The 27930-nt window shown below is 38.8% G+C and overlaps 1 protein-coding gene and 1 long non-coding RNA gene across 4 annotated transcripts in view; one reads left to right on the forward strand and one right to left on the reverse strand.

Annotated features, from left to right (window-relative positions):
- itpr2 (inositol 1,4,5-trisphosphate receptor, type 2) overlaps window positions 1–25287 on the reverse strand; it is a 121515-nt gene extending 96228 nt beyond the window's left edge. For all 3 annotated transcript variants that reach the window (XM_061969928.1, XM_061969927.1, XM_061969926.1), the window contains exons 1-14: window positions 24894–25287; window positions 11792–11862; window positions 11453–11571; window positions 11263–11349; window positions 10857–11015; window positions 8414–8512; window positions 8237–8320; window positions 7418–7564; window positions 5950–6045; window positions 5439–5483; window positions 1939–2090; window positions 1356–1455; window positions 1070–1230; window positions 858–999 (exon numbers count right to left, since the gene is read on the reverse strand). In XM_061969928.1, coding sequence (XP_061825912.1) covers window positions 858–999; window positions 1070–1230; window positions 1356–1455; window positions 1939–2090; window positions 5439–5483; window positions 5950–6045; window positions 7418–7564; window positions 8237–8320; window positions 8414–8512; window positions 10857–11015; window positions 11263–11349; window positions 11453–11571; window positions 11792–11862; window positions 24894–24985 — 1554 coding nt within the window. In that variant the 5' untranslated portion in view covers window positions 24986–25287. The remainder of the gene's footprint in view (window positions 1–857; window positions 1000–1069; window positions 1231–1355; window positions 1456–1938; window positions 2091–5438; window positions 5484–5949; window positions 6046–7417; window positions 7565–8236; window positions 8321–8413; window positions 8513–10856; window positions 11016–11262; window positions 11350–11452; window positions 11572–11791; window positions 11863–24893) is intronic.
- LOC133612483 (uncharacterized) lies at window positions 10891–12840 on the forward strand. Its single transcript, XR_009816124.1, has 3 exons — window positions 10891–11053; window positions 11520–11595; window positions 12084–12840. It is a non-coding gene; the product is annotated as an uncharacterized lncRNA (long non-coding RNA).
- Window positions 25288–27930: the final 2643 nt, after the last annotated feature.

The following is a 27930-nucleotide window of genomic DNA, read 5'->3' on the forward strand; positions in this document are numbered from 1 at the left end:
GTCATTACTGACATGATTTTATTTTGAAGTTTACTTTGATTTTGGAAGTTTACTTTTTGATTTTTTCAAAATATAACAAAATTACTCCTTTTGGTTTTAAATGATATGTTGACATAAGCATTTAGCCATGTACTGTATGTCGAGGTTGACTTAATTGGGCACTTTTAGTGATAATGGTAAATGAGTTATACTTGTATAGCGCTTTTCTACCTCCAAGGTACTCAAAGCGCTTTGACACTATTTCCACATTCACCCATTCACACACTGATGGCGGGAGCTGCCATGCAAGGCCCTAACCACGACCCACCAGGAGCAAGGGTTAAGTGTCTTGCTCAAGGAAACAACAGACGTGACAAGGTTGGTAGAAGGTGGGGATTGAACCAGGAACCTTCAGATTGCTGGCACGGCCACTCTCCCAACCATGCCATACCGTACCCAATATAACACTTTGGATTGGGACTTTAGCTTGTCAACCTAAACAGGCTTTCGACATAAGCGAAATAAACTGAAGCGGATTTTAGTGGTGGTTACAATATCACAACAAAAGTCATTTAAGGATATCGTTAATAAAGAACAGGTCTTTACCATGTCTTTTTACTAAACAAAACAAATATTTAATTTATGTGGTTTGTCATTTCTATCTCTACATGGTCACACTTTTAATGCAATTCTTTGCTCTCTGTTTTGTATGCAGAGGAGCTATCACATTAATTAAATGACACGTCTTTTAAAAAAAGGTTGGTTGCTTTAGTGTCACACAATCCTGCTAACGGCCTCCTCTGGGTTTCAATGCAGAAAGAAAAACATTGGCAATAACGTGTGTAAATAATTGTGTTTGTTTCTGTCCTTGTGCTGACCTGGGCAAGGATGTTCTGTTCTCGCATCAGTTTCTGTCTCTCCCGGTTAGGTGTAGAGGTGGCTACAGAGAGAACATCCTGGCCATTGTTTGGAACTACACACACAAAGAAAACTAGGTCCTCCAGTAGCTTAGTCACAAACCTACAAAACACGAGAGTACAACAATAACATGAAATACTGGGCTATGTATCAACACCCTAATGGTCATTACCTCCTCTCATTCTGAGATATGTTTCCGTATTGAAGCTTCTTCACGGTGGCCTCTAGGACTTTGCTGGCATCGTTTGCATAGTCCAAGTCTCTGACTTCCGATAGGGGAACAGATACAATAGCAAAAGCTTCTTTATCCTCTTTAGTGAGAGAGGTGCCAATCTGTTGGAAAATCAACAGGTCTTTTATCAGACTTCACACTCATTGTATGAGTTGTCTGTGTGTGTGTGTGCGTGTGTGCGTGTGTGTGTGTGTGTGTGTGTGTGCGTGTGCGTGTATGCATAGACCTTGAGCATGACTGGACGCTCCTCCTCTGCATCAATGGGCACATTGGTGCTGGTCACCCAAGTGTTGGTACACAGGTGCCTGAGTCTCACATAAGAGTTTCTATGGATGGTAATTTAAACAACAAATGATCACTAGATTGTAAATCGTAATAAGGAGCATTTGTGACCCTTAAACTCAAATGGCATTAGTATTGCATGCAATGCAATGGAATATATCACCAGAAGTTTCAAAATCCTCTCATATTTCATAGGCTAAAAGGTCTTAAGATAGTTTTCTAGGGATTTTCTATTTTAGAAAGGTATATTTAGCAGAATAATAACTGAAATTAATTTCAATAAATCATGGTTTAAGTAACCATATTTGATACACAATTGGTTGCATCGCTCCACACACACTCCAACAAAGCTGTGCATTGGTGTCTCTGTTTCTTCAGTACTGACAAGACACTACAGCATTTATTCAACATAAGTATTTTTAGAAGTTTGGTAAGACATCTTCAAGTACTGTACAGGTTATCCAAAGAAAACTGGCCAAATAACTTAAAAGCAAACAAATATAAGACATCTTCATTCTGAGACTGACCTGGGAACCCGACAGTCAGCTCGCTGCAGCGTGGTGGCGTCCAGTTCAAAGAGGGAGGCTATGTCATTGCCATGTCGAACGGAAATCAAAGTACAAGCAATCTTGTCTGTTGCTTGATGCTTTCTCTTAGAAAACATAGATTCTGTCTCATTCTGCAGCAACACACACATACATACACAGGACAAATACATTGACATTAAACATCTATATAGGTAAACTTTGATTGATTGATATGTACAATTAGGGAATGTTTGCACCATTAAATACGGAAAGAAAGAAGAGGCACCGATCAGAACATGACAATTTTTATATAGATCTTTAAATGAATGGCCACTTATGTTTAAGCGGCTTGTACTTTTAACCTACCTCAGATAAAGCACGCTTTATATATAAACATTACCAATTTTGCGCATCATTTCTTGGATACACAAAGTTATCCTATAAACAATGAAGAAATTAAAGTAAAAGTCTGATTTTAATGCAAATGTACACTCACAAGTACACTTCCACAATATAATGTGCAAGTGAATGGTAATAAAATGATAATTGTTAGAATGTTATAGCAAATATACATTTAAGTTCTTGAACTTCTTTTGAAGAACACACACTATATGCGGCCTTTACTCTGACTTATTTCACTATCTGTATAAAATATGCAGTTGCATCATCGACCTTGAGGCCTCCCCAACTACTATCTATTGTTTTGGAGACAATATTGTGTGTTTTGGTACGTGTAATCCCTTGAAAAGATTAATGTCTCCAAATGTAACTTCATATTCAAGCTGTCTTTATCAACTAAAGAATGGTACAAAGCGCTCAAGCGTCTCCGTCTTTAGCTTTGGACTGGCCCTCACCCTTGTTAAGACTTATTGACCATGGACCCGTTGCTATAAAGAGAATGACGAATTCTTTATCGGGGCTCACTTTTGCAGAAGCTCGTTCTTGAGAAGTCACCCGCTCATGGTGTTTACATTAGCAATCGACAATGCTTTTTGCGGGAGTGAGACCGACGCTGTAACATTTACCTGTGACCTGTGACCCAAACTATGACTGTTCAACAAAACACGGATATAGAGTCTAACAATAATCATATTGAGATAAAGCTCAGTTTGATCAATACTGTTACCGTAATTGTTGTGGTTCTACACTTGTGCTACATTTAAGCGAGCAGTGATTGCTGGGTAACATGAAGCGGTTGTTGTATCACATCTGGTATCATGAGGTATACCGGCAGCCTAATGAACCAGTTCCTTTAAGGTGTCAAAGCACCATATCACATTATCCACAATTACATTCTCAAGTAGAAGACATGCTAGCAGACGGCTTACTGCACACTTTAGACCAGAAGATGAAGAGGAGGCCTTAAAGAAGACAACAACACAGCAGTAAAGATGTCTGTCTGTGCCAAAAGGAACTAGTGGAGCTCTTTCACAGCTCTACAAAATTACCAATTTGACATAAGCATATTTCATGAAGGTGATATAAGGGAAGAGAATCCACATCTGTGGTCCCTCCTAAGGTTTCTCATTGTCCTATTGTTTTTTCCTGCCCGGATGTGGGTTCACATCCGGGGATGCCGTTGTGGTTTGTGAAGCCCTATGAGACACTTGTGATTAAGGGCTATATTAATACACTTTGATTGATTGATTGTAACTTTGCTGGAAATTAATTTACCAAGGCTAGGCCCCGAACCAATCAACAACAATAAACGAGGGTTTAATGTATTATTCTTGGCAAGTAGTTTGGAAGTAGATTTGGCTATTGGAGCATGAATGTCTGCATAAAACACGCAACCAACAAAAAAGTATGCTTATAATTAGATATTTTAAAATATTGTACAATTAATATTTTATAAGTGTTGTAAAGATTTGTATTTACTATAAATAATCACACATGAACAATAAAAAATAATACTGCATGTTGTGTGTTTCTATATTCCAGATAATGTCCAAAGTTTATATGAAAAGGTAAATAAAACGGGTTGCTAGGGTGAAATAAAAGTGTTCAATATCTCCTACTGCAGTGAAGCCAATTTAAAACAGGTATGCTGCTTTGGCATTAATTGAAAAAATAAACATAACACAATAAATGAACAAAATCTATGAAAAACTAATGTTCTTTAGACATTATATTTTACAATGACGCTGTTTGAAGCAATATCATTGCGATGCTGCTTCACTGAACCAAAGCTATTACAAAGAACATCTTGACTCACAGCTGAATAGAAATTTGGCGAACATAAAGTATAATAATTTGTATCTATAAGGTCATTCAGTCCATCAAAGTAGAACAAGAAAACATCTGCACAGCATGACAACCACGTTGATAATCAGCTACTGAAGTGACCGTCGCCATATCAATGCAGGTCCCCCCACTAGTCGTTGTGGTCCTAAACAACTGCATAGGGCGTTTAGCCAGGTGTTAGCCCTGCTGGTGCGATGTGCCCTAGGTTTCTTCTGCTGCATGGCAATGCCTAGTCTTTCTGGATTTGCATGGCACTTTTTACATTGAAAGGCCTTTACGTTCACCTAACTGACCCAATCAAAACTTTATACTTAAACAATATGACAAAATATGCACATTCATGAATTACTACCACTCCGACAAAACTGATGTTTTGTAAAATCTGAATTTGTGATGCAGCTAATGTTAAATCTCATTACAATATGCAAGTGTACCTGATGTTGTAGCCAGTGAGAGTGCATTTATTGATGTTCCCAGTTTTATTGCAACTTTTTTTTGTTACATGCGCAGGCAAGTACTGATAAATAAAGCCAATTCAAAGTCAAATCAGTACTGTATAGTGATATTTATTTCCACTAATAAGTTGTCAAACTTAAAAATGCAAACCACCTCCTACTGCAGTGTTAGCATGGTATAGCTGTCGTAGTTAATGGGTTAATTCCACCCACTGCTCTCTGCATGTCAATGGGAAGCTCCCAAGAGGTGCCTTCACGCCTCAGCTCCTATACACCACCCCCCCCTTCTGGTCCGCTGGTGAGTCACCCCGGCAGCTTAACAGAGGCGAGCAGAGCGGATCAGACAGCACGTCTTCCACCCTCCCCACCCCTTTCACAGAGAACCCCCCCCACAGGCCCAGACGTTATGTAAGGAGCCCCCCTGTGTGTCTGAAAATCAGTGTGTGCATGAGAAAGTGTGCAAGAGTGAGACGGTTTGTGCGTGCCTGAATACAAATGTGCAAGGTAGCTAAGGGCTTAAGCATCTAGATATAGAATAAGAGTAGGCGTGTGTGTGTGTGTGTATGTGTGTGTGTGTGTGCGTGCAAGTAAGCGGTGTATCTAAGAGAACTGGCAAAATTGCATAACGAAAGGATAATGAAAAAGAGGGGGACATAGAGTTAGACAAACAACTCCTTGTCATGACTAATTTTCTGGCGAAACATGATCTAACAATTTAATACAAACGTATATGATGTGTTGGTGCAAGGTTGCGGTCACCTGTGTGACATTCAGTGTCATCACTACTATAGTTGGGCTCACCTCTGCATTAGACTCCGGTTTTTTGTCTTTAGGTTCTTGTTTTTCCTACAGAGAAAAAACAAAAAGTTACCTCTGAAAAATACTTTGGTGAAGTGAATAGTAAAGGGGATTCTGTTTATATAGCGCTGTTCTCTAGTGACTCAAACCGCTTTACATAGTGAAACCCATTATCTAAGTTACATTTAAACCGGTGTTGTTGGCACTAGGAGCAGGTGGGTAAAGTATCTTGCCCATTATTGCTTGGTCTTTACTATCCATCAACCAATCAAAAGGACTCTTAAATGCCTCCAACAAGGAAACACTGCCATCTACAGCACAATGCCATCCTTCTCAAATGTGCATGTTTGCTCAAAACATGTTTTAATGTTTGCAATATAAAACAATTGACAATAACTAAAATAATTAAATACATAAGAAAATTAAACTCAGAAATCTAACAGGCTCTATGAAACAATTCCTTTGTTTATTTTGATTATTTTATTTAGAAAATAAAGAAAAGTTCACGTCTCACCTCAGCTGCAAGGTAATTCCCTGTAGCAAGGTGCTTGAAGCGAAACAGACTGTTCCACTGACCAGCTCCACCTCTGCACGGGTCATAGTGTACAACCTGAGAGGAGAGCATGTAAAAATGACAGACATATAAATAAATAAATAAATAAATATATATATATATATATATATATATATATATATATATATATATATATATATATGTATGTATATACACCCATCCATTTTCTACCGCTTGTCCCTTTTGGGATCGCGGGGGGTCGCTGGAGCCTATCTCAGCTACAATCGGGCGGAAGGCGGGGTACACCCTGGACAAGTCGCCACCTCATCGCAGGGCCAACACAGATAGACAGACAACATTCACACTCACATTCACACACTAGGGCCAATTTAGTGTTGCCAATCAACTTATCCCCCAGGTGCATGTCTTTGGAGATATTACACTTTATATCCAAATATAATGTGTAATATATATATATATATATATATATATATATATATATATATATATATATATATATATATATATATATATGTCTTAATAAGGTTATCCAAAAAATGGTGCTCGATACCGTAGTAGAGCGCAATATATGTATGTGTGGGAAAAAAAATCATAAGACTACTTCATCTCTACAGGCCTGTTTCATGAGGGGGTTCCCTCAATCATCCTGATGATTGAGGGAACCCCCTCATGAAACAGGCCTGTAGAAATGAAGTAGTCTTGTGATTTTTTTTCCCACACATACACACATATATATATATATATATATATATATATATATAACACACTATATTAATTGTCACATAACGTCTGTAACTCGGTCCTCCACCACACCTGAAACAGATTTAATTTACAAAGTGTATGCTCAGATTTAGGCAGACTACATACCCAAAAATTCGAGGATGCAAGAACGAAAAAGTTAAAAAAAAAAATATGCAGGCATAAACATCCTTGTCATACCAAGGCTCTACAGCACATTATAGCCAGAAATGAGTCCTACAAGTTCTGGACCATTGTGTTTAAATGGGCTTCTTATGCACGATAAGGGTCTTGTTTAGCTCACACCCCCATTACAGAATATGAGCAAGAAATACGGCGGCCAATAAGGTAGTAAATAATAAATGCTGGGCCAGTGAACCCCAAGGTACAGTACAATTCCATGGGCACAAATACTTAACATGCCAGAGGCGTTGAAAACACTGCTACAATGTATAACCCGATCTCATGCAATTATATCCTTTGGATCACACATTGAATCAGATTATTTTAAACACCAGCTGCTGATGTGATAAAGTACATTCAGGCAAATGGGTTTAAGCTCACAGTGAGGAACTTTTCCAAAAGCGGAAATAAAAACAATGTACAATTGTAGAAAGTTTAATCAAGTGAACCATCGCCACCCAATAGAACAATGAACAATCAAATTCGAAAAAAGTAGGGATTCATACAGTATTTGTAAGCGCTTCACCTCAACTTCCCAGAGAGCCTTGGAGCTGGTGGCCGAGGTGGCAGATTGTCGAAGAGTCGTGCGGAGGAAGACATGCTGCTTGTTCTTGTACTCGTCACAAGTCAGAAACTTCTCCTGCTCTGCGTGGAACAGTCTGACCACGTCTCCCTGGAAGAAGATGGATAAAAACACGACACAGCATGCCGTTAACTTCATAAAACCGAATTGAGAAAAACTGACTATTATAGTCAAGGGCAATGGCTTAACGACGGTTTTGTAAATTTAATCTCAAGATAAGAATAAAAAGTAATAATGAATATGTATTTATCCTTATTAAATAAATCCACATCAACCCTGAGATTGTGACAGCTGCACTAAAAAGTAATGCAGGAAGACATATCAAGAAGAGTGAGAGAAAGCATGTAGAGTACTAAAGCACAATAAAAACGACCAATACTCACCTAGATTTAGTGCTGGTTGATGCAAACGTGTGCCCAGAAAAGCGCCACAAAAATAATCGAGACATACACGATATCTGTATTAAATGTACATTTTTTACATTGCCTTTGGTGGTGTACTAAAATACAGTACACAAATTCTGGCAAGAAATAAAAGTAAGCCAACACATCAACAATATTTTACAAATTCACTATGTATAGGGGTTTGTATAGGGGTTTTGAATTTTGTTTTGTTAAAAAAAAAGTAATCCAGCAGCCACAATTCAAAGACTTATTTTATATAATCCAATATATCAAATAACATTAAAAATACAGAATAATAAATATATTACATTTTAAAAACAACTTGCACAATACTGTAGATATTATCAAGAGAACAAACCCCTTTCAGGATGTCTTCCTTGTACTCGCTAAACTTCATGAACAATGTGACTTTCCAGCTGGTGTTGCAGCTGACCGCATTCACCTGCAACACAAGGTGGTGCAGTACATCAGCAAAACTCACCTATTTCACATTCTAACCAAAGACAAAGTGTCACAGAAATGAAAACGATCCTACCTCTTTGCAGCCGTGGTTGTCTAGTAGCTCGATATTACTAGCGTGAAGAGGCTGCCCGGCGTTCACTGGCATCAGCACCACCTTGTCTCCAACCACCACCTTAAATCCAAATTGAAACATTTGCATCACAGCAATATTGCGTTTCAAAATCCAAATCTAATGAACTGGGAAGAATGTCCATGCAAGTGTATGCAAACATCCCTTGTTTTTGGAAGTGTTACTCAAGGAATGTGCAACAGGGTGAATGGAAGACATGCTCAAAGCAAAAAAGTATTATGTATGTTTGCCATGGTGCATTGGGCATGGATGCAGCATACGAGGTCACACAGCTCATGCTCTCCAGCACCTTTGAATGGAGTCTCCATCCATTTTCTACCGCTTATTAACCTTTCGGGGTGGCGGGGGGTGCTGGAGCCTATTTCAGCTACAATCGGGCGGAAGGCGAGGTACACACTGGACAAGTCGCCACCTCATCACAGGGCCAACACAGATCGACAGACAACATTCACACTCACATTCACACACTAGGGCCAATTTTAGTGTTGCCAATCAACCTATCCCCAGGTACATGTCTTTGGAGGTGGGAGGAAGCCGGAGTACCCGGAGAGAACCCACGTAGTCACGGGGAGAACATGCAAACTCCACACAGAAAGATCCTGAGCGCAGGATTGAACCCAGGACCTTTGTATTGTGAGGCAGACGCACTAACCCCGTAAAATGCAAAAATAACTCAAGTTAATGACGATCGAATGCTCCTACAACTATTGTATATATAATTACCTTCACTACAATAAAATCTAAAACATGGAGTGTATCAAACGTGTCTCATTTTTAAAAACATACTGATAAATTGAAGCGAGTGTAATTAATGATGCCTACATATGTAAATCATGGCATTTCCCTTTGCTTCTGTTTTCTGAGGCACCTGACATTATTCAGCTGTTCACAATAACTGTAAATTTAAAATGTGTCAAAGACACAAACATATATGAAGATAAGTACCACCTCAAAACGTTAATCTAGCTTTTAGATAAACCCCTTTTTAAACCTGTTGATGTGCCGCTTTTCTGTTGTTTCTCCTTTCACTTGCCTGCAAAGGTTGCCAGGTGGCCATGGATTAATAATTTCTGGAGCGGTATCAGTCTGGATGAGGTGCTGGCTGACCCTAGTTATGACCCAGGGTGGACCACTCTTCCATGCGCAGCTGTGGACATCTGTGTACCTGACCTGGTTGAGCGCGAAAGAAGATTCCACTAAAACTATCTGTTGGCTTCGCGATGGACTGGGAACTAGGAACAGGAAGACCCATTAAGAGCAGAACCCATAAAAATTGTGAAAAAGATCCAGCAAAATTCAAGACATCTGCTGACTTTAAACTTCAGTCTGTGTACAATCATACCCCAAAGTTTCAGTTATCTTGGTTGCTTTGCATAAAAGTCAAGTTCTTTCCAAAATGTGGTCCAAATGGGCTCTGCGAACCGTTCTAAGTTTTAGACATTTTCTATGGGTTCTGCTTTTTTCAGGTCACCCTATATATGACTGGACAAATAAGAATTTTTGTTTTTAAAGTCTTTTATAATTTGCAATCATAACCTACGCATTAGCTTTTAACTTCTGAACTTATTTACCACAAATAAAAAGCAAAACAAAAAATTATAAAAGTTGAAATAAATAAATGAAAATGTTTATTCTTTGAAGAGCCTGACGGGGCCCTCTGCATCTCTAAAATTGAAGCTGTTAAGTCTAACAATAAATTGGCTGTACATTATTGCCTTATCTCTTGGCTGCTTGCAGTGATGTCTTTCTGCTGGGCAAAGCAATACAGTGTGTTTGGGGGGCTTTTCTGTGTCGCGTCTTGGCATCCATGATTGACAGGTTAGCCTGCTCGGACACACTGCGCTTTGACTGTGGAACTCAATTGAGCGGGTGACTCGAACTATTGGTGCTCAACTCTGATGGCAAGCTCTTTGTATTTTGCACAAAGCAATTAATGTCCCACGCTCTTTGCCAGCCACATATGCTTTTGACCATCAAAAATAAAAAATAAAGTTTTTGACTGCATTCTGCCCGTGACACACCTTTTCTCTAATCGAAAAATATCATCATGTTTTAATCTCACAGGATCTCATCACACTCCTAACAGTTTTCAGAAAAAACAAGCATTAGTGACACACAGGTGACACAAAGTACAGAGGAAGAGGAGGCCTGTGTAAGCATGCCTTTACTCAAGATGTGAAATCTGTTTCCTAATGCACATCATCACCCAGAAACAAAAGCAATACCTGTAAACATAGGATGCTAAAGCCAAAGGAGGGGAACAAATCAGAAATGTTAATGAAATTATGTTTTACATAGAACATTTGCAAGGACCTATAGTAGTGTCCCATGTTGTGTGCATCACCAGTGAGCATAAAAGTGATGACGACAGCAGCAGGCCACCTACATTGTCTCCTTCACTGCGGAGCTTCCAGAAGGGCTGAATGCAGAACAACGAGCCCTCATTCCCGGCTGGATCCAGAGAAACACGCATGGCATTCTTTTCCAGCAAGGCGGGGAGACGTTTGTTCACAGTCAAGTACTTGTTACTCTTGATGTGCAGGAGCTGGGAGGCAAGAATCAGGAGCCAATAATAGTTTGCCAGTAAGAGCAGTTCAATCAGATGTTGCCTTTCAGTTTAAAGTTTGATTTCATATTAAAAAAAGTTTTTTACTTTTGGAAAAAACTAAGTAATTTATTCTTGAAACAACGTGTTTATTACAGTAATAGAAATTGTAATTGACAGGAATTACAACAACATTTTCAAACTACGGCAGCAACTAAAACCAGATGACAAAAAAGATGGACTGTACCTGAACAACATTACTGTATTTTACAACTTCCCCAAGGAGCTTCTTATTTTCAGATTCGTTCTGCTTCTGCTCAAGCTCTGCTGCATGCTGGAAAATACAATTCAATTTGTTAAAATGTAATTTGATGTGAGTTAAAGACGCATATGTGTAAGATTATGGAGTTTGACAATAAGGAAGTGGGAATTTCAACCTGTAACTTCTTAAACAAGTCTGCCTGTGTGTTGTTGTTTCCTTGTTTTCCTTGTTTTGCCTTCCAGAACTGCTTCTGGGCAGAGTACCTATTCATGGGACACACCTTGAAGAGGCAATCTGCAGGAAACACAGGGCAGTCAGGTATGCAGGCATCAACGCCATGAGTCAGACTCTTTTTATGGTAGAAGTGCTTTGTTTATTTACCAAGCAGCGGCCAGCAGAATCAGTTAAACACAACAAAAGCAACACCAGAGGCCACAGCAACACATTACAAGATTGAGTGTCAAATGAAATGACTCAGTCGGCCTTGAGACTGTGTTTGGGTATGCCCACGTACCTCTGAACTTTTTGGGAATATTTGCCAAGTCTCCGGCATCAGGCTGGACTACACACCTGTCATCGACAAGTCTGCAGAAAAGAGCAAAAAAAGTCAACATATTTACATAGGATTTGTGTCATGGCAGCTGAGAGTGTTTATCCAACGTGATAGCAAGTGTCTGGTGATATGTTTAATCACGCGGGCATTAGTATTTGTGACAATGTCTGTGGAATATGGACATATTTTTGTCTCCTCTTATCAAGTATGTGCAGCGTTCTTGGGCTTCTTCTCATTCAAGATTGTATTACAGGCTTCAACTACAGAGAAGGCGACTGAAGTGGGTACATTGGACATGGCAACATCAGAGGAAATCATGTGCTTTCTGCGCAGGGCTGATTAACAATGGTTATTTCTTTAGTTAATAACATTGTAAGCACTAGTTTCCACATTACTGACTATACCAGGAATACAAAGCAAAACAATGATAGTACAACTGCACTATTAATACAGTTGAATAGCTGAATCAAAATCATAACAATGCCCTTGCAATGGTGAAGAACTGCACTCTCATGAACTTACATGAATAGATAGAAATAATAATAATGAACAATCCAGTCATGTATTTTCTACCGGTTACGGTTTAGGGTCACACGTGTCCTTTTTTCCAGTTGATTTTTGCCACTAAACCAGCGGCCTCATGTATTAATCTTGCTTACGCACAAAAACCTGGCGTACGCAATGTTGAGATGTAATAAGAAGACTGACATACACACATTTCTACATATTTCTACATGCCGTGTGAATACATTAGCGACACACAGAGGGGGCCTTTCAGGCTTTGCCAACATTTGATTTCAATAATGTTAAAAAGATTGAAGCAAAGACACAAAATGTATTTATTACTTCATATTGATATTTGTTAGGGCGATCATTTTACCAACTATTGCTGTCACAATGTGTTCCTGTGACTCCTTGGCCATGTCAGCCGGGCAGCAGCCACCAGTGGCACCGAAGACTGGGGAGAAATGTCCTGACTTTGTGTCACGTACGACTGCTACCGCAAAAAGCTCTCCTCTGTTGTAATAATAAATTGAGTAATAAAACAGTCAAAGTCTTCTGTATCCCTTTTGATAGTGCTGGCATGTTTAAATGTAAAAGATCAACCAACCAAATGTTACATGATATTCACATAAAACTTTCATCTGGCTCATTTGAGCAGACTGTATGTACATTTTGTTGTCATCCGCCTCTTCTAAAGTTTGATGTATCATTGTACAGACTTTCAGTTCTAATTTCCCCGAATTAGTTTTGGCCACACACATCTATCTTCTTCTTCACCTTCTTCCTGACCTGACCATTTGTTTTTGTTATTTCAGCCTGTGTTCAGTTCTTGTAGACATAACAATGACTGATAATCGCTCTGTAATTCACTGGAATCACAAGGAAAAAAAGCACTGCCTACTGACGAGTGATTGGCCAGAGCGTGCTGAGCTCAAGCACATGGCTACTTTCAATATGATGTGCAAATTTGTAAGGGGGTGTGGCCGAGGTGGGGTCTGGGCATGCCCAACCACGCAGATGTCTGCGATCAATTTCAAGTTGATTGCGATGTAAAAAAGGAAATATGATTGGATCTGTGCGTGCACACACTTTCATACATCTGTATTTTTATTTGCGTACCATGTTTTCTGGATTTAAACTACTTTTAGTAGAAAATCCACACAACTCTTATTACATAAGGGCCCGGAAGTGGTTGCTAGTCAATCATTGGGCACATATGTAACAGATGCTAAATACTTGTGTACATGGTGTAAACTTAAAAATTGGTGGAGATTTGTGGACTCTGGATCGAGGCTTCAAGCTCTGTTTGTGCAGGGCTGGACAGTGTAGGATGGTGCAAACTATACTCAGAGAGTCTCCAATTAACTAAAATGCATGTGGGAGGAAACTTAATTTGCTGCTGACTGCATGCACATAAACATATATTTAAAACTAGGGATGGGCAATATGGCCTCAAATCTATATTGCGATATACAGTATATTGCAGCCTCTTGCTATACTGATATATATCACAGTATGTTATTTGGCAGATAAATGATAATTATAAGCAGTAACATATTGTGTAATTTTTGGTTGTATTATTTTTGTCACAACTACAATCTGCTTACTTTCCGTTCCAACATGCTTCTATCTACAATTCAGCTAAACTGTACTAAGCACTTATTTGTAAAACTTGTCTGTTTTGATATTTAAAATTGTTTTTGGCAACAGTACAACTGTGGGTATTGATCCAATACCAAGTAGTTATAGGGGTAGAATTAGTCATGCTGATTTTGATACTTACAATTTTCAAGATCATTCAGTAAATAAATCAGACAAAAACAAAGGATGGCGGTGTAACAATAGCAATAACATTAAAATGATTAAATTTTTCTTATTACATAAAATAGTGCAAAATAACTAAAACTACTAAAAATAAACTAGACTCTGATTTAAATAAGCAAAAACAACTTTTTTGTTTTTGGGATCCCAATAAGTCCTGAAAATGGTGGAGATATTTATAAAGAAATCTTGCCTTCTTCCAAACTTGTTCCAAATGAGCAGTTTGGAATTTGAGACCTTAGTTACGTCAGCGGATATCCCAATATTTGGTAGAGGTTTATTCGAGGTAAATTTGCGTGAGTCCGTAATTTTTATTAAGTTGTAGTCCAAAGTTGTAGTCAATAAGTTCCTGCTTTTTCTCTATCTGGCTTGTACGTACACACGCATCCTCTGCTGTTGCCATTTCTAATAAAAAAGTAGCATATAGTTCCAACTTATCGGTCAATCAACTCGATATGGAAGCGCTAAACACTACAACATGGCTGACAGGGTGGAGACACAGTTGAAGGGGGCTCGGTCCGGAGGAGGGCTTAGGCACGTAATTTAAGACCATCCACAAAACGGCATATTCTGAAGAGACAATCAGAAAGCGGCATGAAGATTGTCTATAAAAAAAATTAAATTGTGCACAATTTTGACCAAAGAAGCCACAAGAAAGGGCTTTAAATGTATTCAATTAATTTCTGAGTTTTTACACAATAACAAAAAGTATTGTGTGTATACTGTATATATATATATATATATATATATAAATATATAGGTCTAATCACTGCAGTATTATATATATATATATATATATATATATATATATATATATATATATATATATAGGTCTAATCACTGCAGTATTGACCATATACTAATATTATACTTTGTATCGTTAATATTGTTTTTTGTATCAATCTGGCCCCGTGGTAACATTCAAGAGCTCTTGCTTTGCGGTTAGCATATCCTCCTATAATGGTACGTTGTGTAATGTTGCATGTTTAGCTATTATTCCTGTGATAATGTTTTTGTAAGAAACATAGTTAATTTGCCACCATGGAGGCGAAGATTATTAATTTAGAAGATGCTTGCACTGTGTCGGGACATTAATCGCTAGCATGGATGCTACATTGCATCGAGTATGCGTTCGTTTGCTAAAATCTGTCATCAACATGCATAATCAAGATAGAGCTTTTAATACTATCGCCCTATCATTGGCCCAATTTAAATCCATTATAATCGTATATCATCTTTATAGCTCAACCCTAGTTAAAACAACAAATCTTGACAAAGAGTAAATCAGGAGTGAGCATTCTTAGCGTTGTAAAAGCACATGGTAGAGCTCTTGTATATTGAAGCTCATTTAACTGAAGTAATATTAATAATAATAATAATAATGAATTTAATTTCATAGCGCCTTTCAGGAAACTTAAGGTCGCTTTACAACAATATAAAATACAATAAAACCAAGTAAATAAACAACACAATAGAATGGGCGGTATAGCTCGGTTGGTAGAGTGGCCGTCCGTGCCAGCAACTTGAGGGTTCCAGGTTCGATCTCCACGTCCGCCATCCTAGTCACTGCAGTTGTGTCCTTGGGCAAGACACTTGACCCACCTGCTCCCAGTGCCACCCACATTGGTTTAAATGTAACTTATATATTAGGTTTCACTATGTAAAGCGCTTTGAGTCACTAGAGAAAAAGCGCTATATAAATATAATTCACTTCACAATAAAAATAGGGCAAGGGTATTTGGTGAGTTAGATGGAGTAGGCAGACTGGAACAGGTGTGTTTTGAGTTTAGATTTGAAGGTGGGCAGAAAGTCGCAGTTACGGAGGTCAGGTGGTAGATTGCTCCAGAGCTGTGGAACATTGGCTGCTTCATTTCCACATTACACGTGCAGAGAAAAACTACCACACTGCTGCTAACTGTATTTGTAGGCAACAAGCAGACGACATGCAAAATCAAGTCCATTCTTTTTGGTGTAATACTATACACAATTCCCTCAATTTTTGCTGAAATAAGTTCAGCCCTTTTTAGTCATGGTTTTACACTTGATAAATGGTAAATGATCTGTATTTATATAGCGCTTTTACTATACCTGCACGATACCCAAAGCGCTTTACATTGTCCATCACATATAGACACATAACCACGTGTCTATCCCAAGAACACAACTGCCATGACTCAGTTGGCAGAAGATGATTCGAACCAGGAACCCTCATGTTGCTGGCATGGCCTCTCTATCATCTGAGCCACGCTACCCATGTCAATCCACCGGCTGAGCTCTACTTCCAACAACATCCCAAACACTCAGTGTCAGACCAAGACAAGCAACAATAAAGCCCGACAGGCTGCCTCATCAAGCATGAAATGGATAAACAGGAAATAACACTTTTTGCGCTAAAAGCTCATAAATAAGTAACTAACAAGCTGACACTCACTGTCAGTGTGTGTTCGCTCTGCTCTGTAACTGGGTTAAACATGAACTACTGATAAAGCAACCAGGTTGGACACATAGCAGCTAATTATAGCTCCAGCGTTTGTGTTGAACAAAGAGAAACAACAAGACAAAAAAGACAAGCAAATAATATCTTCCGCCATCTGTACGTTTTCAGGAAGGGGAAAAAGGTCAAATGGGAAACTAATTGTATGTGGAGGAAATTTTATACAATCACGGCATGTTGCAGCATGCGTCAACCTGCTGATAAAACAGAGCTGTACTCAGCACTCACACTCCATTAATCTAGCCTTTCATTAGAAGCTAGTTGGACGATGACGCTGCACAGAAAACAGTATTAACCCTTAGGGTTGTACACTTGACCAACATTTTCTGGTAAAGTATGCCTCTGAAGCCAGACCCAACAGAACTCCAAATTTTGGCATGTTGACAGAATTGTGAGGAACTTCATGTGTAGAGCTGGGTATCACTGAGAATTACTCAAATTGACTCAACTTTGACTCATAAAGTTCTAAACCGAATATTCACGATCTGATTCGATCTACACTTTGGACAGTATAAACTTTCTCAAAAGTGCAATTTTGAAAAAAGCAAAGATTTCAAAAGAATGTGTACATCACTGCGAATTACATTAAGGTATTCTTTCTTCGAGTGCAAAACAATAACTGTTAATATATACCGTTATTAAACATTAATGTTTTTCTTGTACTCTTATTTTGGTAGCGCAGTCAGACAGGATATTCCCACACAGCGATTTATTAAAAATTTAAACAATATCGATTCAACATGGATTTGGGCTGCTGCAACAATTCAGATTTTTTAAAAAGCTTCCATTTATATTCTGCTGCTTCGATTAATACTGTAGTTATGAGTACAACTAATTACACTCATTAAACTAAGCGCACTAGAGAGCAGTGTAGTGTGGGTACTGTGATCTGTGTGGCGATCAACATTGGAGAGATATTTGTTTTAATAATACACACAGTTCAGAGGATAATTTCAATGTGGATGGTGTGCATGTATTTGAAAAACAATGAAGGTTATGGCAAGAAGAAAAATCCTTGTTTATTTAAACTATTTTCCCTAAAAGTGTTTTATATGATTACTCAATCACCAAACTAGTCGGTAAATTATTCTATTACTAAAATAATTGATAGCTGCAGCTCTAAAATAGATCAAATCGATTATTTTGCCCAGTACTAATGAGCGTGACCATCAAAGAAAATTAACTGCTTGCGCATTTTGCTTTTTCTTTGGATTTTCTAAGGCTGTGTTTGCCATCATAAAGTTATGTCATACAAAATGTCTAGAACTCAGTGTAAACTTGCGAACGACATAGGATTTAGTCATTTTCCGCATGTGTTTTACTTTTCCTTGGGCAAAGATTGTGTTTTATTGTTTTTACACTGAATATCAAAATTTTTTACTCATGGCAAACGTAATAAAATAGTGCTTACATTTCGCCTCTGAAGTCAGCGTAACCTGCTTATGTCGATGCCCCGTGGACTGGCTGACCAACAGTGACATACGCGTTTGTCAACCCAAATAAAATCGTCAAAAGCAATTGTTCCACAATTACTTGTTAATTTGGTAAGCAACATGAGGAGAATGGTCAATATTAAAAGGATTTTTAAACTACTAGCGGTTTGTTGACATAGATTCCTTTGTGCCTAATTTAATTTTTCATCTATTTCAACTCTTATCCAACAGATCTGCAGCATTAATCCTAATGTAGAGGCCTTTTTAAACTTTGGTTGTCAGTTACGTTGCCATTGTTTCACACAATGTTACCCAATGTAAAGATGGCTTTTCTCACCATCAGGTCAGGTAAAATAATAAGTGTGGAAGTACTTAGCATTGTTCGAGTCTGCCTTTCTAGTGTCATGATCTTTTTTTCTTCTTTGAATTCGGCCTAATTTTTAGATAAATTTGGCTCCACAGTCACATTTTTAACCTACTTTCTCGGTATGTCTGTAAGATGTTTGTGGAGGTGTTCCCAGATAAATGAAATCATGCCCAATTCTCTCCAAAAGTATTAGAATGTATCTATTGAAAATGTACACTATTTAAATCTATATCTTGAAGTCGAACATCAATGCTATTTTTTTCCCCAGACACATTTGAAAATATACTTCATAAACATTATATAGACTCACACCAACACAATATTAGGTACACCTGCACACCCTCTGATGGATACAAGAACTGCATAAAAAGTTGCTTTTAGCACCATTTATCTCACTGCATATCGCACGCTGGTGTTATTGTGCACATGTCAAGATAACATGAAAACATGACTTTATCCTACTTTTTAGGGGGTTCCTCAAACTCAGCTGTCCTCATTCAGAGTCTTCTCCTTCGGCTATAACTTTACTTAATGTCCAAATAAGTACATCCACCACGCTATGACATCCCAATGTAGCCAGACTGTAAAACACAGAGTACGTAGGCATCCAAAATAGCGTGCAAGCTCACGCCCAAATGCATTGAATCTCATGATTTGATGCTTTAGCACTGTTTAACTTCCTACCCCTTGTTCCTCCCACCTAATTGCAGGGCCAACACAGACGGACAACATTCACAATTACATTCATACACTACTGTAGGGCCAATTTAGTCTTTCCAATCAACCTATCCTCAGGTGCATGTCTTTGGAGGTGGGAGGAAGCCGGAGTACCCGGAGAGAACATGCAAACTCCACACAGAACTTGAGTATCCCAAATTTTAACATTTAAAAGTCAGGAAAGGCGAAGATCATTGCAGGTCTCCTTCAAAAAGGTACAGATTTGCCGTTCATCAATTTGCACAGTGTGTCTGCAGTGTCAATTATCTAAATACATGCAACACATACTGTATACTATGCAATTGCTCAAGTGCAAGGATGAACCTGCACAGCCCAGATAAACTTGTAATAACCTTTAGGGCTTATGGCTTCTGGTTGTTTGCAATATAAGGTGTGTGAGGAGCACAGAGATTTCTTGTTAACCTAAACAAACAAAAGCACTACACCTATTGAGCTTGCAAGGGATGTGGCTCTTTGCATACTTTGTGAAATCATCAGCATTATAAGCTTTAATAGCATTCCCAATATTTAAAGCTTAATCATGACTCAAGCTAATAATAAGTTGGAAAAATTGTGGTTTAGTGGAAGAAAGAGAGCCACAATGTAAAAAACGAGATTGAGAAACAGATACACGAGACACGTGGGTGGGGCAAAGTCATTCCTCAGCCAGATGATCATGCTTGTTCTGCAGGCTTAAGACCCCATTGGCAGCCTCGAGCTCGGAAGCTTTAAGTTTAGGGTCAGCTGAAGAGCAGCCAATCAATGCTTATTTTCAATGATGGATGGACAGTACACTTTACAAAAAAACAACCTTTACAGCAATCTGAAAGTTTATCTATAACAGCTATGACGCAGAATATTACTGCAGAGCTTGTGTTACGACCTCTGACACACCATTTGAAAATTAGCAGCACTATGCAAAAACACTTCAGTTAAAACATTACAAAATAGACATAAATTAAGATAATGCATAATCTTAATTTAAAAAAGGGTGGTGTATAAAGCAGGTTGGTAGCAACTTTAACTAAAATTAGTAATGTGGAGCTTTTTCTATAAGAAATCATGTAAATCCAAAAAAACAAACACATTTTATAGGGAATAATCATAGTTTTACACGCAGAAGTCAATGTGAAATAAATATAAATGCTGAATGAAAATAAATGATAAATGAACATTAAACATTACTTTTACCTTTGTGGAAGACTCTACTTGGCGAAGATGGTGATGAGCAGAGAGCAAGGAGGGAATGGAAGAGCCACGCGGACGCCACATTTAAACTTGGCTTTTCCTAGTTTTCTTTGCCCCACAGTGTGTTATACACAATAAAGAAAAGCAGAACGGTTGAGTCATCTTGGGCACTCGATTCTGTGGAATAATACGTTTTGTTTACTCTGAATGGTAACTAGAGCTGCCGCTATCAATTATTGTATTAATCGAGTAATCTTTTGATTTGTTTGTTTGATTAATCGGTTAAAACACACTTTATAGTTTCAATGCGCATTTTAGTGAAAATAGCTCCAACAATTTTTCAACTTACCATAACCTTCATGCTTTTTTTCCTAATAAATGCACAAAATCAACATTGACATTGCAGTTTTAAAGCCCCACTTAAGAACTTTCAGCTTTGGTTGATTTTGGCGGCGCCAGTGGTAGTGTTTTACCAGAAGGTAGACCACATTTTCTATAAGGACCAGCGTATATAGCCTCAATGTGACTCGATAATACCACAATGACTCAGTATTACTGATCTTTCCACAGCAGGAACTTACATATTTTACTCAAACTTTATATTTGCGGTTTGCAGTCATTAAATTGTTTTTTTTCTTAATAGAGTACTTGATTTTGTTGCGAGGCTGGTCGTGTCAGTGCGAAACTGTGAACAATCAAGCTTGTGGCTATTTATTGCTACTACACAAATTTCCGATAGCTAAGATTATATAGCATTATCATTTTGATTTGAGCATCTTAAGTCACTTACTTGTTTAGCAGGAACAGAGCCAAGGTAGCATCGGTCGAAAATCCCTCATCTTTGAGCTCACGCCAGCGGGTGAAAGTCGGTGCAATGTTGATCCTTAATTGTCATTTTATCCGGGTAGCCTACCTTCTTCTTATTTTTGTCTCCTCGGGCAACACTTTTCATTTCTTTGGTTGTTTTGTGGCTTCTTTTGCACATAGGCCTTCGCATCGACTTTCGTCTAGGGCTGGGCGATATATCGATATACTCGATATATCGCGGGTTTGTCTCCGTGCGTTATAGAAAATTACTATATCGTGATATTCGAGTATACATTCTCAGGCAGTTGCTTTTAGCTGCGGGCATTACACTTCAGGCGTTTCTCACTCTTTGTTGTCTTTCCTTCTCACAGAGACTTAAACAAGTGCACCTTGTTACATACGTCACATACTAACGCGCGCTCAACGTCATACGCCCTCGCTGAGCAGAGAGGTAGCGACATGGGAACGTTAGCTGTGGTGCTAACGGAGCGGCGCGAGTGGTAATACGAGAGAAAGAAGGTGCGAATCTGGTAACAAATGAAGGAAAAATAATTAATTCCCTAGAAAAAACGCACAGGGTCCATCGTCTGGCGGAGGTTTGGCTTCATGCGGGAATATGTCGAACAGACAACCGTAATTTGTCAAGTGTGGGGCAAAAGGGTTGCTACAAAAGGTAGCTGCACTGCTAATTTGTAGAATCATTTCAAAAGTCACCCGCTAGAGAATGATAAGTGCTTGAAACTCTGCATGTCAACATCTCCGTTCGGTTCCACACCAACAAAATGCCGAGGCAACCATTTCCACATAAACACAGTATGAAGAAAATACTCAACAACAGAAGGAGATAACGTCCGCAGGAACCTACCACATAGCGAAGGATTTGATTTCCTATTAGGCAGCTCATTTTTATTTGACTCTTATTGAAATATCTTATGTGACATCATGCACAAAAGTGCACTTTATTTGTTTTAAACTATTGTAGTGGCGTTCTGTACAAAAAGTGCACTTTAATTTAGTGTTGTTTTGGTGTCATCTTAGTGACATCATGCACAAAAGTGCACTCATAGCTTGTTTTAAAATGTCTCTGACAATCTTACACTTTCTGTTTTGAAATGACATGAATGTTTGTGCCACTGCTTAATAACTGTTTAATAAATACAGTTTTGGTGAATTAACTTAGTTGTGATTTCCCTCTCTGCATGAAAGTTTAAAATGAGAATATATTAATGCAGTATGAACAAGAATGTTTTAATGTAGACACATAGAATCATCATACTGGTGTGATTATATGCAACAAGTGTTCATTCAAGGCTAAGGAAAAATATCGAGATATATATCGTGTATCGTGACATGACATGATATTAAAAAAAGGCCATATCGCCCAGCCTTACTTCCGCCTTTGTAACTAATGGGGAATGGGGTGCATTACTAGAAATAAAAACACATTACCCACACAGCAGCACTCTCATATATGCTCTATTGCGCACATTGCAGTGCGGTAACTATTAGGGGTGTGGGGAAAAAACGATTCGAATTCGAATCGCGATTCTCAAGTTGTGCGATTCAGAATCGATTCTCCTTTTTGAAAAATCAATTTATTTTTATTATTTTGTAATATTTTTTATTTTTTTTAATTAATCAATCCAACAAAACAATATGCATCAATACCATAACAATGCAATCCAATTCCAAAACCAAACCAGCACTCAGAACTGCAATAAACAGAGCAATTGAGAGGAGACACAAACACGACACAGAACAAACCAAAAGTAGTGAAACAAAAATGAATATTATCAACAACAGTATCAATATTAGTTACAATTTCAACATAGCAGTGATTAAAAAACCCTCATTGACATTATCATTAGACATTTATAAAAATTAAAAAAGATAAACAATAGTGTCACAGTGGCTTACACTTGCATCGCATCTCATAAGCTTGACAACACACTGTGTCCAATATTTTCACAAAGATAAAATAAGTCATATTTTTGGTTCATTTAATAGTTAAAATAAATTTATATTATTGCAATCAGTTGATAAAACATTATCCTTTACAATTATAAAAGCTTTTTTACAAAAATCTACTACTCTGCTTGCATGTCAGCAGACCGGGGTAGATCCTGCTGAAATCCTATGTATTGAATGAATAGAGAATTGTTTTGAATCGGGAAAAAATCGTTTTTGAATCGAGTATCGTGTTGAATTGAAAAAAAAAAATCAATTTTGAATAGAATCGTGACCTCAAGAATCGATATTGAATCGAATCGTGGGACACCCAAAGATTCACAGCCCTAGTAACTATGTTTGCGTATTTAATGTTCCTGGCACTCCATGCGGTCCAGATTTTATGATTTTATACATTTTTATTAATTACACTAGTTTAAGGATTAATCACAGCATCCATCCATCCATCCATCCATCTTCTTCCGCTTATCCGAGGTCGGGTCGCGGGGGCAGCAGCTTAAGCAGGGAAGCCCAGACTTCCCTCTCCCCAGCCACTTCGTCCAGCTCCTCCCGGGGGATCCCGAGGCGTTCCCAGGGGATCCCGAGGCGTTCCCAGGCCAGCCGGGAGAGATAGTCTTCCCAGCGTGTCCTGGGTCTTCCCCGTGGCCTCCTACCGGTCGGACGTGCCCGAAACACCTTCCTAGGGAGGCGTTCGGGTGGCATCCTGACCAGATGCCCGAACCACCTCATCTGGCTCCTCTCGATGTGGAGGAGCAGCGGCTTTACTTTGAGCTCCCCCCGAATGACAGAGACAGACTAAAAATCTAATATTATTTCCTAATGGAATTAATTGATTGAGTGATCTGTGTTGGCCCTACGATGAGGTGGCGACTTGTCCAGGGTGTACCCCGCCTTCCGCCCGAATGTAGCTGAGATAGGCTCCAGCGCCCCCCGCGACCCCAAAGGGAATAAGCGGTAGAAAATGGATGGATGGATGGATTTAATCGATTAATCGTTGCAGCCCTAATATGACATCACTTTAACGTATGTGGAAGACCTTAGTACTTTGTTATTGCAACTTTCTTTCGCCACACAGTGTGCTACATTGTGCTACATTTTCTACCGCTTGTCCCTTTCGGGGCAGTCGTGCTTAAACAAGAAAAGCAGAACGATTGACTCATCAAGCATAAGATTATTTTTTGGCAGACAGATTTCCATGGAATAATACGCAGGCAAACGGACTGGTTTGTTAAACACAATGTTTGCCTATACCATAACCGAGACGGTATACTAAAACCGTGGCAGATTTTCTTTGTTGAAAACTGAATCCTACAAAAAGTGAAGAGTACAAAAAACAAGGTAGCACTAGGTCTTTCTTATTGGTAGTTGGTGTTATTTCCTGCATTCAGTAATAACTGAAGTTGTTGATTTTTGGTGAAGTTTTATAGTTTTACTGGTATGTAGCATAACTTAGCAGTTACTGATATGGTTTTAAACACATTTACTATGTTTTACTGTAACGTGTCAAGGACACATTTTTGTATCAATAGGAGAGATTGTGCAACCTTGGAGCATGCAAGCAGCATGACAATATTACCTTCACTTCCTCCACACTGCGTGTAGATCAGTGGGGCCCAGTCAGAAAAAAAGACAGTTGAATGTATACTGCTTTGCATACCTGTAATATTTGCCTCAAAGCGGCATGGGTGCACCTCGCAGCCACAAGTGTCACATTTTCATGCATATTTGACTTTTAGTAGAGATGTGTTAGCAGCAGTGACGTACCCCAAAGTACTGATGAAGCCGTTCACCGAGCCTTCCGCGTACAGAGACACGATGTCTCCAATGTGAAGGAAGCTCGATCTGTGTTCTGACATGTTTCTTTGGAGAAATGATGGTCTACTTCAGACTTGTTCTTCTTCCCCCATTTGTCCCCACACGGTCACCGCGTCTCCGGTCGAAATAATCCAATCGTTACAACGCCTCCAGCTCAGCAAGCAATGTCCTTCTGTTCCTCAGCACGCATATTAAAAGAGAGTATAGGAAATATACTTTTAAAACGACAAGAAAATAATTCTGTAAGTGAACTTCAAAGAAACGGCGGAGTTTGCAAGGCTTTTTTAACTTCTTCCTGTATGTCAAAGTGGCAGTGGCTACTTCCACAGCCATCTCAGGGGGGCGGAGCCTGCTGCTGTCAAGGCTGGGAGCTAATTCCGCTCACTCTTTAACCAGCCCTCACTAACACTATTAAAAATAATAAGTATCATATTCATAAAAAATAAGTCAATAAGGGTATTACAAAAGTGGAATGCATTGTACGTCATATTTTTTTTATATATATTTTTTTTATAATTAATCTACAAAATACAAAGCATGCATTTGTTGGGTAAAATGGTACTTTCCCCAGAAAATATTGATTTAAAGTATTCTGTGGAATACTAACCCCATTAAAAAAATTGTTCTTACTCTGATGTCTATATTAAATGTCAAATAAAACAACTAAAAATAATTTCAAACATCCTTTATTTTGTATTATTTCATTTTTTCTCAAGTGATTGTGTCTATAGAGCGTTTTCTATTCCGGCTCTAGTACTCTGGAATGCCCTACCGGTAACAGTCAGAGATGCTACCTCATTTAAGTCTCATCTTAAAACTAATTTGTATACTCTAGCCTTTAAATAGACCCCCCTTTTAGACCAGTTGATCTGCTGTCTCTTTTCTGCTCCGCCCTCCTCTCCGTCGTGGAGGGTGGTCCCCACCAAGGTTTCTCATTGTAATGCCATTGGATTGAGTTTTTTCTTGCCCTGATGTGGGATCTGAGCCGAGGATGTCGTTGTGGCTTGTGCAGCCCTTTGAGACACTCGTGATTTAGGGATTTATAAATAATCTTTGATTGATTGATAGATTGTTTGATTTAGCATCATTTGTATTACTTTTCTTCTGTGTCCTACGACATTAATGTAACCCTTTCAACCTAACACTTTTAGCATAGTTGTAATAGAAAGATTCAGTCACATGGGAGTAGGCATGCTCTATCATCTTTAAACTAACAACTGTATATGTCCCATTGACTATTTTGTGTATTTTGAGAACTCGATTAACCCTGCTTGAATGTCTCACTCTACTTCATACAACACTGTTACACAAATTACTTGGGTGTAAATGTCGTAAGCTGAGCTACAAGTTACTCTTGATTAAATGTAGCTAAGCTATAGGGGAAGCTATCCCCGGAGAATTGTAGCAAGCTACACTACAAGCTACACAGCACAAGTAGCTTGTTACATCAAATCTACATTTAACGGCATTTCTATGTACGGGCCCACATGTATAATATCAATGTTAATGTAAGTGAAAATGTACAAATGGACCCAATAAGGGTCCATTACTATTAAATATGTCATGTACCTGGGGACACCCTACAACCCGCACCCCATTGTATGTATTTAGTTAGATTGCCTTTTCTTTGGCTCACCTCTACAATGTTATTAATTTTCTCTACCTACAGTACAAAAAACAGCATGTCTTTATCTTGACAAGAAAAAAACAATGACTTGTGTGTTGTTTGGGAACAGTTGGTAATGGTTATGTGCAGTAAAACTTTTGATGAACTCAACTCACCTTAATGTGTGTTCCTAAATTTGTGTTGGACGTCTTGGATGAAGGGAACGGTTATGATTCTGGTTTACAGAGTAAACAACTAAAAACTAAGGTTTTGTGCATTGTTTTCTCTTGATGCATACATTTGTCTAAACATGGCCAAGAACACGCATTATTGTAGGTTTCCTGCACATCATCTTCATCACTAAAGGAAATATCTATTCCGCGGGAGAGAATTCCTCTGCCATTTTCAAGTATGTTTTATTTTTTACAATCGTCAGCTTGAAGTGTCCCTCTGTGTCCGACTCCCACGTCGTCATGTGACATGAGTGCGTGCCTGTTATGGTTTAGCTTACTGGTTTCCATGATCCGTTTTATCTTGCCTCTGATTGGCCGGTCCGCAATGTTTCGCCCTAACCTTAGCCAATTATGACTCATCAAACGAACACCAACCAATCATCATGGATTTTCTCCGTATGTATGGATTTTCTCATTTATCCAAGTCATTGTAATTTATCTGTATTTTTTTTTGGCCTGGATTCATGGTCCATTTTCTCTCTATGTAGCTTGTGGCTTTGATATAAGCTATCTAGCTACATGGGTCTAAAAGTAGCTAAGCTACAGGAAAAGCTACTCGTTAAAAAAGTAGCTAAGCTACCGCCCAGCTACTGGAAAATGTAGTTAAGCTAAGTAGCTCAGCTACATGTAGCTTGCTACTGCCCATCACTGTAAATATTGTATAACAATATTAACACTATAACAATATGAACAACACAACAAACGAAGATATGTCTGCAAAATAAATAACCTCACTGTTATGTCCTCGGTTTCACCTATATACTTATTTAGGTGTCTGGCAGCACGGTGGAAGAAGGGTTAGTGCGTCTGCCTCACAATGCGAAGGTCCTGAGTAGTCGTGAGTTCAATCCCAGCCTCGGGATCTTTCTGTATGGAGTTTGCATGTCCTCCCCGTGACTGCGTGGGTTCCCTCCGGGTACTCCAGCTTCCTCCCACCTCCAAAGACATGCACCTGGGGATAGGTTGATTGGCAACACTAAAAATTGGCCCAAGTGTGTGAATGTGAGTGTGAATGCTGTCTGTCTATCTGTGTTGGCCCTGTGATGAGGTGGCGACTTGTCCAGGGTGTACCCCGCCTTCCGCCCAATTGTAGCTGAGATAGGCTCCAGCGCCCCCCGCGACCCCGAAGGGAATAAGCGGTAGAAAA

This window comes from Nerophis lumbriciformis, linkage group LG10 (genome assembly GCF_033978685.3).
Source record: "Nerophis lumbriciformis linkage group LG10, RoL_Nlum_v2.1, whole genome shotgun sequence".
Classification (NCBI taxonomy): domain Eukaryota; kingdom Metazoa; phylum Chordata; class Actinopteri; order Syngnathiformes; family Syngnathidae; genus Nerophis; species Nerophis lumbriciformis.